Source organism: Eumetopias jubatus, unplaced genomic scaffold (genome assembly GCF_037043125.1).
Source record: "Eumetopias jubatus isolate StellerSeaLion01/CBP00866 unplaced genomic scaffold, mEumJub1_p1.0 scaffold_7, whole genome shotgun sequence".
NCBI classification, from domain to species: domain Eukaryota; kingdom Metazoa; phylum Chordata; class Mammalia; order Carnivora; family Otariidae; genus Eumetopias; species Eumetopias jubatus.
This window is the reverse complement of record NW_028274813.1, coordinates 73,102,358-73,112,315: the sequence shown is the minus strand read 5'-3', so window position 1 is coordinate 73,112,315 and position 9,958 is coordinate 73,102,358. Positions and strand designations below refer to the sequence as shown.

The window sequence follows — 9,958 nt, the reverse complement described above, 5'->3', positions numbered from 1 at the left end:
TATTTTACTAACAAAACATAATCTGGCTAAAACCTTAGGGAACTTTTTAATTACTTGATATGTTTGTAATAAAAGAGAAGATTTAATATGCAATCTTATTTTTTAATAGGCACATTAGAATAATTGAAACATGGCTTATCCAGGAAAATGAAAGATTTTAAAGGTGTCTCACGGACCCAGATATTTCTGGCTCTCGAGTCATACTTACGAAAGTATGTATGTACCTATCCCAGATAATGAAAATATTTCGTTTTGGGGCTTCACATAATCTTTATTCTATCAGGAATATTCCTTTGTAGTAAAATGTTATTTTTTTAAACCTGAAAAAATAATGAATCACTCGTATGTTATGTAGCCAGACACAAAAGGCCAACTGTATGATTCCACACACATGAAAACCCAGAAGAAGTAACCACCAGAGCCCGAGAGAAGAGCAGTGGCTGCAGGGACTGGGCTGAGGGAATGAGCAATGACTGATGAGTAGCACAGGGGTCTCTGGGAGGGAAATGTTGTAGAAGGACAAGGTTGTGCAACACTCTGAGTGGACCTGATGGCACCCGGATGTACAATTTAAAAGGATCAGAGTAAAATTTTATGTGAACTCAATTTATAGTTTATTTATAGAACAAAATATATTAAGCCATTAAATAGGTGCATGAACAACACAAAATTACAAACACTGGAATGACAGGGGAGGGGAAGCCGTCCTTCAGGGCTGCAGCCGATAGGAGCTGTTGCTCAGGGACCGAGGCTGGTTGCTGCACTGAGGCAGGGGGTTGCTCAAGCCCTTCTGGGACCCCCATAGCTGCTGCTGGAGCCTGTCAGTCTCCGGGGCTGCCAGAGGTGCAGGGGGCTCTTCCAGCTCCTGTCCCTGGATCAGAGCTGTGACTGTCACCTGCGCTGGTCCCGACATGGCAGGTGGCATCACTGCTCTTTCTAATTGCTGAGCTCCAGCCGCAGTGATGGCTTTCACCGGCTCAGGCTGTGAAGCTGCAGCAGGCCCCGCAGAGGGCGCTGGGGCTAGCTCTAGGGGTGGTTCAGGATCTTGCTCTGGGGTTGCTGCTGTAGCTCCAAGAAGAGAAAGTATCATCACCGTGATTGTCTAAATTAGGGAAACTTTGCCCACCACTCAATATTGTCTGAGTCCAAGATCCGGTCCCTGGGTGGTCTCCCCGGACTGCAGCCCATGGGGCAGGGATTTGAGACTACTCATTGCCCCCAACCAAACTGCAGTCTATGGAGGCTTGCTCTGTGTGGCCCACCGTCTCCCCTCCACAGGCCCCCATCAGTCACCCACAGTCCTCCTCAGCCTCAGCCTCTGGCTCAATGGGCTCAAGGTGGCCCAGCTGTGAGAAGAGGAGCTGGGCACGTCGCTCCAAGTCTGAGCCTGGCATGTTGAGCCCTAAGTATGCCAGCAGCATCTTCAGGCAGGGAAATTCTGGGGGCTGGAAGAAGTCTTCAGGGTAGTGGTCCAGCCAGGTGCCCAGGATGGAGGAGATGGCCCTGGGAACAGACAGGTGGGCAGAGGAGTCAGAGGACGGGGCGCCCTCTACACCGATGCCTCAGGGAACCCCTGTGGGAACCTGGGCCCCTCGGTCTCCAGCTCCTGGCTGTCAGAGACCATTCCTACTCCATGTCTACCTGTGATCTGGCAGTCCTGCCTGAGACAGGCCTGGTCACTGAGGAGGGGTTGGCAAAAACCTCTGTGATTGGGAGCTCTTGACCCATGGTGTGACCATTTCTGTCCTCCTTGCGGAAGCTGGACACACTCCTCAGTCTGTCTCCCTGCCCGCTTGCCACTTGACTTCAACTGCATGTGGGCAGGGAGGGGTGGTGTCTGGCCTGTTCACAGGGTGGGGGATGTCCAGTCCCTGAACCCCCACTGGGTCTCCTGAGCCCAGTGTCCAGGTTCCACCAGATGGTTAAGTGTGATGCTCCCCACACCCTTTGTTCTGGGTCCCAGGATTGGGGTAGAGACAGGTCTGGGAGGGGGCTGGGGTTGGGAATGACTCTCTTAGGTGCTGAAGCTGTCCTCCAGCCCCCTCTGCTCTTCCCCAGTGCCCACACCCCACCCACGGCTCCCCAGGACCCCTTTCCTCTTTTGCAGAAGAAGCCCTCAGACCTTGACCCTCTCACAGGAATCTCAGATGTTTGGGGTGAGGGTAAAGCAGCCCCTCCAAATCACAGTCCCTTTGCTCCCTTCTTTGAGAGGGAAGGCCTTCCTGCATTAGATAAGCTCGCTCACATGTTCCACTATTCTTGGGCTCAGCTGATCTCATCACAGTAAGAGAGGAGGCATCCATAGCTAGAGGAGGCCAGGGGGCCATCACATGAAATGCCCTGTGGACCACCCTACCTCTCAACATGTCTAGTGTCACTATCTGACTCCCAACTAGTATGGTGCCCTGGGGTGCTCCAGGGTGCTGTCTGCTCTGGGCATGGGATCACAGTCAGCTCCCAGAGAAACGTCTGCATATCTGCACCTAGGAGGGCATCCTTTATGCTTGATGAATGAAAGCGTCCCAATCAGCTACATCACAGATATATGAGTGGGCCTGGGGTCCCCTGCTTATCCCCAGGCATCCCTGTTCTGGTTTCAGCCAGGACACAGACCCCAGACGGAGTCTCAAATCTCCTTTTCCAGTGGGAAAAGAGCTCAGCTCAATACTACGGTGACAGTGAGGGATGAGGCAGAGGCTTCATCGCGGGGAGCAGGACAATGAAAATGAGCATGACCACAGCCCCTCTAGCGGACCTTTCCACAGGGCCAGGCACCCAGGGGTACTTTCCCTACAGGACCCCACTGAGTCCCTATAATAGCTCTGTCCCAATCAAAGGAGCAAACTGAGGCTCAGGGAAGTTTGGTGACATTCTCAAGACTCCCAACCCGTAAGTGGCCAAATCCCACTGGGCTGTGGAGGGGCAGGCTTCTCACCTTGTGGGTGGTGGCAAAAGCTCTGTACATGCCCAGGAACATGGAGACGTAGCTGAGGTCTCTGTCTAGGAAGGCGGGCACCAGGTGTTCTACTCACTTCCTCAGCAGCTCTGCCCGGTGGGGCCACACCACGCAGGTCTCCTTGCTCTTCACTGTTGAGGCTTTTTTACCCTGAGGTAGGACAGGGAAGACATGCAGTCAGCACTGTAGCCACCAGGAGGGTTGGGGGTTGGAGCCCAGAGCAAACCCCTGGGCTCTCGGTGACATGTGCAAAGAGGTAGGACAGGAGGGCCCACAGTAGACAAAAGGAGCAAGGTGCCTGAGTGGTTCAGTCAGTTAAGGGTCCAACTCTTGGTTTCAGTTCAGGTCATGATTTGAGCATCCTGAGATCCAGCCCCTCATCAGGCTCTGCACTTAGGGCAGAGTCTGCTTGAGGATTCTGTCTCTCCCTCTGTCTCTCCCCCGACCCCCTCTGTCTCTGTCTCTGTCTCAAATAAATAAATAATTAAATCTTTTTAAGGAAAAAGGATCTTGGCAACAATACAAGGATGTGAAGTGGAGGATGTCTGACCATGTTGGTATCTCAGGTCAGGTTGTTAGCTGAGTATTGACAGCACCTCCCTGCATTAACGGCATCGTCCCTGTGAGTTCTGACAGCATATCCCAGTCTTGAGAGGAGAACACAGAGACTGTTCCTTGGGTGGGACTGCTCAGGTTATTAGGGCGTGTGGTATGTTCAGTGCAGCACTGTGAGTTGGCAACAGAAGGGAATCACATCAAAGTCCTGCATCAGTGAGGGGCTCAATGGCTGGGGTGACTGATCGGCCTTCTGGAATGTTGTGCAGCACAATGAGGCCCCTGTTCCTGACCCTGAGGGGTCCCCAGGAATGTGTTGTTTCCCAACCCAATGGCAGAACAGCAGACATAGTACCATGAGCCCCATGTCCCTTTGGGGAAAAGTCCCCCGACTCACCATGATCTTGTGCAAGACTTGGGGAAGGTGGGGAAGGACTGTCAGGCCAACGGGGACACCAGGGAGCACTAGTTAGGAAAATGCATAACACAGTGCAAAAGGACTCTAGACTGAATGTCATGAGACATGGTTTAAAGTCTCTTTTCTGCTATTCTTACAAATATGTCGAACAGTGACTCTGCATCTGGTCAAGGCCGGGTCAGGCCCCTGAGGGCAAGTTTGGGGAGGAGATGCGGAACCAGATTCATGTGGGAGCAGGAGTTTAGGAGGGAGCCCAGGGGAGGAGCAGGCTGGCTGCTGGGACCCGGGGCCCTTTTTGCTGCATCGGGGCCCTGGGTGTTGGGTCTCCCCAGCACCTGCACTCACCCTGAGCCAGCGCTGGGTTCTGTTGGCAGTGGGGACTCCTTCCTGTCCTTCAAGGAGGTGGGGCAGGGGATCCCATCGTTTAGCTCCTGCCCCACCTCCTGTGGGGAGCTCTGTAAAGACAGTGCCCGGCAGCCAGGCAGGAGGCCTCAGAGTCCTGTCTGGCTGCCTTTGCTGGTCCTCAGATCCAGGGGACTCCCTTCCAGACACGCCACACCCCAGGATGCACACAGCTCCACCATGGAGAGAAAAGTGACACAGCTTGAGGGCCTTGGATTCACTCTGGTACAGGTGAGAGGCGCCTCAGGAATCCTCTTTCCACCGTGCCCACCATGCCATCGGTGTGAACATGAAGGCATCACCAGGGTATCCACTGCCCTGCAACCCCCTCCAGCCCAGGGCAGGACCTCCCCACAATCCCTCTTTCCCTGAAACTGAAGAGGAAGGGATGGGGCTGTTCAGGGATGGCTTGGAGAGGTGGCCTGGCCAGGGCTAGTTCGCTTGGTGTTACCTTCCTGCACCTCCTGGCAAACGCCCTGAGGCATCGGGGGCGTGAGTTGAGCCAGTGTCTGTAGCAGGTGAAAAATCCCTCCACTGGGGTTTCTGAAGCCAGAGCCCCAGGAAGTGGGCAAGCAGTACGAGAACATCTCTCACAGTCGGATGTCTCCAGCCAAGTGAGCCTAATATGGGACTGCACTAGAATGCGGGTGCTTGGTGACAGGGATTCCATGTTCTGTTGGGGTCTGTTGTCAAGTTTGTGATTTCACTGCCTGGGATCCGCTACCTGGGTCCACTCCTGGATTAGAACCTACACCAACAGTGCTCTGGGCTGCTGGCTGCTCATCCCCTTTCTGCATACCATGCCACATCTGTACCCAGTGACACCAACACACCCCGCTCCACAAGCCCCAGGGAAAGTCTGGGTGCAGCCAGGGCCGCAGCTTGGAAACACACCTGGGTTCTGACACAGCTCTCCATTCTTACCTGTTTTGACCCTGGATAAGCAATTGTGTCTGTCAGGGATGCTCTGTGTCTTGCCCATGCTATAGGCATTATTCTAGCATGTACTTCCTCCAGAAGTCCACAGGCAGAGGTGGGATAGTATCTATGAAATTGAAGGAGTGGTATCCCATGTAGACAATACCTCCAACTACATTTTCTTCCTTTCTCACCTTCTCTGAGCCTGCCCCTCCTCAGATCCCACCCCAGAGTCCTAATGGGGTGTGTGTGTGTGTGTGTGTGTGTGTGTGTGTGTGTGTGTGTGTGTGAGAGAGAGAGAGAGAGAGAGAGAGAGAGTTGGTGTGTGTGTGTATGTGCCCACAGGGACATGCATGGTCCTGTGGGCACATGTGTGTGCACCAGTGCTCACATTCTGCAGGTCCAGATGACAGTCCCACCTAGGGATGGATGAGAAATAGCTTCCCAAGGTCCTGGGCTGTTAATTTCCAAGGCAATCCCTGAGAAGGTATTGGAGCCTTGGCCTAGAAGGACTGAGCCCACCCTTACCCTAGACTCTGCCAGTCATGTGTCACGAGCCATTCCCTCCTTTCCTCTGGGTGACATGTGGACACGGGGGCACTCAGTGGTTTGCCTTGCCCTGGGCTCCTCCTCAGACAGGAACGTGCTGGAATGCCTCCTGTCTAGGATGTCGATGCTTATCCTCACCCCTGTACCATTTCCATGTCTACAGCCAGTTACAAAACACAACCTTTTCCGGAGCTCCCAGTGAATAGTGAGGTGCAGCCATGGCCCCAACTTTGAGGACATTCACAGAGCTGGGTTCATGCCTGGTTCTGCCTTTACCAGTCTGTGATTCCGGGCAAGGCACTGACCCTGCTGGGGTGTTCCCCTTCTCCCCTCAGTGGCTCCCTGTGATCCCCAGCTCACGTAGATACATCCTTGTGTAACCCCCTCCCCTGGAATGTGGTCTGGACTTAGTGAACACTTCCATGCCACAAAAGATGGCAGCATGACCAAAGCCCTTTCTGAGATTTGGTTTGAATAGCTCAGTGCCCAGCCACGTGCTCACTCTGACCTGTGTCCTCTCTCAGATCCCCACACTGGGGAACAAGCCCCTATGGGGAACCATGACACAGACACAAGCACATAGCCTAGTCCTGAGCGTCAACAACAGACAGAGAAGAACTGAGGCCTTCGATAGGGACTGAATCCTGCCAACACCCCCTGAGGGAACTGAGGTTCTAAGTGAAGCAGGTCCTGCTTAGGGATTGACAACAACCCCAACCTCCTGAGAGGCTCTGCCAGGAGCCCCCAGCTGAGCACTGCTGGATTCCTGGTCCCCTGAGACGGTGAGACAGTAAATGTTTTCTGATCAAGCCACTGAGTGTGGGGGAAATGGGGTCCCACAGCAGGAGGAGCAGGGCACTGAGACTGTCGAGCTGGCCCGGCCCTGCCCCTCCTACCCCCGCCTCTGCTCTCCTCAGCTTCCTCCAGCCACCCAGACCTCCTGTCTAACCTCCACTCTGGCAACATCAAGTTCTGCCTCCAGCAATCTTCTGCACCATGGTGCCCTCTGCCGGGCGACATAGACTCGGATTGGTTCAGGACTGGCTCCTCCTCCTCCTGCTGTAGGAAATCTCACTGTGGCCTCAGGTCAGCCTTTTCAGACCCCTCACCTGGTGGGAGTTCAGGACCCAGTTGTAGCACCTTGCTCTTTTTCTGTAGAGCAATTGCTCTTTTCATTCACGGTTTTGTTTCATGTTTTGTCCATCTTCCCCTCTAGACCCTGAGCTCCTAGCGGGAGGACCTGGTTGGCTTAGCAGCATTGGCACTGAGTGCGCAGGGCCCAGTGGCTGAAAGAACAGGTGAGAGGATCCATCCCACCACTGACCAGCTCAGTTGTTAGAGCCTAATTGGCCTTGGTCATTTGTAAATACTTTTGTTTTCTTTTGTTTTGTTTTCTAAGTAAACTCTGTGCCCATCGTGGGACTCGAACTCAGACCCTGAGATCAACAGCCACATGCCCTACTGACTGAGCCAGCCAGGACTACCTATCCATTGAAAATTGCCGTATGTCATTAGGCCTGGATAAAATAGATCCTAGAGGACTGGACTTGTTTGCAGAGAAACACGTTTCTTTTATTTCTGCTTTTTTTTGTTTTGTTTTGTTTTGTTTTTGCTGGCTGCTTAGATTTTATGTTCCACTTGATGCAAGGTGCACAGTTAAGGAGGTGTCAAGAAAACTCATCTGTGGCTTGGATAGTAAAGAGTGGGGTTATTTTTGGACATTTTTAAATGTCCATGTACTAGGTGGATAACTATTTAAGTTAACTCAGTGATTTCCACATTTGGTAGCTATATTACATTATGCTGAATTACCAAATAACTCCCCTAATTTCAGTAGCGAGTCAACATAGATATCCCCACAGGACAGTGCTGAGTGGCTGTTCAGATCGGAGACTGAACTCCTTCGTGTGGTCATTCAGGACCCCAGAGTCCCTTCACCATGGGCCTTCTCCCTCCCTTGGAGGTCCCCTTGTGCTGACAAGGGGAAAGAGGACAAAGAAACATGCACGGCAGGGTGTTTCCAGCCTGGTCTAGAAGGCCTAAAATGCCTACCGTGATGCTCATTCTTTGTTTTAAAGGCAAGGATTTGTAAATAGCGGTGTATAAGAAACCATTTCCCACAAAACATAGAAAATGCATCTCTAGAGCTTCACCACAAAAATACAAAAGGTAATTCTTCCTGCTGAAGGAAAATTTTCTACTTAAAGTACAGTCTGTATGAAGGAAAGCAGAGTAAAAATGTGTGTGTGCGTGCGTGTGTGTGTGTGTGTGTGTGGTGAAGGAAGTCACAGGTAACCAAGAATTATCTATAGGGTTGTTTCCTGAAGCTGTGAAAATAGAGTAAATAGGTTTTAAACACAGAATAAACCAAAGTAAAACTTGTAACAGAGAATAAGAGAGAAACTTTGGCATAATTTGTTAATCTTGGCTGAGCATACACATTCCATGTCAGAAGTGTTCCCTACCACATGAGGTACCTGGATGTATTGTGAGGGTTCAGAAATACTGACCATTTTGCTGTAGGGACAGCCAGGGGGATCCGGGCTGGCTAAACTCCCTGTACCCGTCATCTCTGGGTATATCTGTTTGTTCCTGTGCATGGCACTAATATTAAAATTTTCTCCATTTCTTTGTGCCCATCGTGGGACTCGAACTCAGACCCTGAGATCAACAGCCACATGCCCTACTGACTGAGCCAGCCAGGACTACCTATCCATTGAAAATTGCCATATGTCATTAGGCCTGGATAAAATAGATCCTAGAGGACTGGACTTGTTTGCAGAGAAACACGTTTCTTTTGTTTCTGCTTTTTTTTGTTTTGTTTTGTTTTGTTTTTGCTGGCTGCTTAGATTTTATGTTCCACTTGATGCAAGGTGCACTCCAATCTTCCTAAACAAAAGTTTAGGAAATGCTTTTCCAAATCAGGGATAATCCTTCTAAAACTGAAAATGGTAAACTGAACATGGTTAATAAATCTGTGAAGTCCAAGAAAGGTAAAGAGATACTCTTAAGACTACCTACCCATTGAAAATTGCCGTATGTCATTAGGCCTGGATAAAATAGATCCTAGAGGACTGGACTTGTTTGCAGAGAAACACGTTTCTTTTATTTCTGCTTTTTTTTTGTTTTGTTTTGTTTTTGCTGGCTGCTTAGAGTTTATGTTCCACTTGATGCAAGGCACACAGTTAAGGAAGTGTCAAGAAAACTCATCTGTGGCTTGGATAGTAAAGAGTGGGATTCTCTCAACTTCCTTTTTGGTGGTTTGCTATTTTGACATAAAAGCACCCAAGTGTTTCTGCTTCTTGCAGCCTGCCCAGTTCAAGGGGTGGGACAGGGTAGGGTGGGGAGCGAGGGACCTCTAAAGAGCCGAGCACCTTCGGAAGTGTGGTGGCTGGTGGTGGCCACTCAGGATGGGGTCTGGCATTGACTTTGCTGGTTCTCTGGTCTGGCGGGTGGCTGTCAGGTTCCTTGCATCTTCCTGAGCCAGGTCACAGGTGATCCTGCTGATGAACGATGAACACTGGGGGAGATACTGATTTGTTTCTTTTAATCTTTGAAAAGTCCTGGAGAATAAGAGAGATGTGAATTGGGAAAATATCTCAAAATTGAAAAAGGTTAGGAGTTTTAACCAGAAAGTTTGACATCAATCCCTTCTGCATTTCTATAATGGTTACACTAGATGAGGGCTTGTGGTATTTAGTAAAGTAAGCAGTGAGTGCAGGCAAGGAGTAGTGGAGAGGAGAATGCATGCTTGTTGTCAGGGTTCATGCTGCCACAGAGGTCCAATTTATTTATTTAAGAAATCCCTACACCCAACATGGAGCTCGAACTCACAACCCTGAGTTCAAGAGCTGCATGCTCTGCTGACCCAGCCAACCAGGTGCCCCCACCTGTCAGATTTCTAAAGATCTAAAAATTGGTTAATACTTGAGGATGCAAAAAAACAGGCATGCCTCTCTGATACTGGTGAGAATATAAATTTTTCCTTTGCCTTTGGAGGGCAATTTGGCAATATCTATCAGAAGTACAAATGTCTATATCCTTTGAACCAACTTCCCCATTTCTAAGAATTTCTTCTTCTTTTTTTAAAGATTTTATTTATTTATTTGACAGAGAGAGACACAGCGAGAGAGGGAACAGAAGCAGGGGGAGTGGGAGAG

At 50.5% G+C, this 9,958-nt stretch overlaps 1 protein-coding gene across 1 annotated transcript; it reads right to left on the bottom strand.

Moving 5' to 3' along the window:
• Nucleotides 1-709: 709 nt before the first annotated feature.
• On the bottom strand, nt 710-8,368 carry LOC148163921 (uncharacterized). The gene is made up of 5 exons (XM_088025175.1): nt 8,276-8,368; nt 4,275-4,384; nt 2,936-3,087; nt 1,298-1,549; nt 710-1,068 (listed from the first exon to the last, which is right to left on the bottom strand). Exons 1-5 carry the CDS (start codon nt 8,366-8,368, stop codon nt 710-712), a joined length of 966 nt encoding a protein of 321 aa, XP_087881301.1.
• Between the last annotated feature and the right edge of the window lie 1,590 nt (nt 8,369-9,958).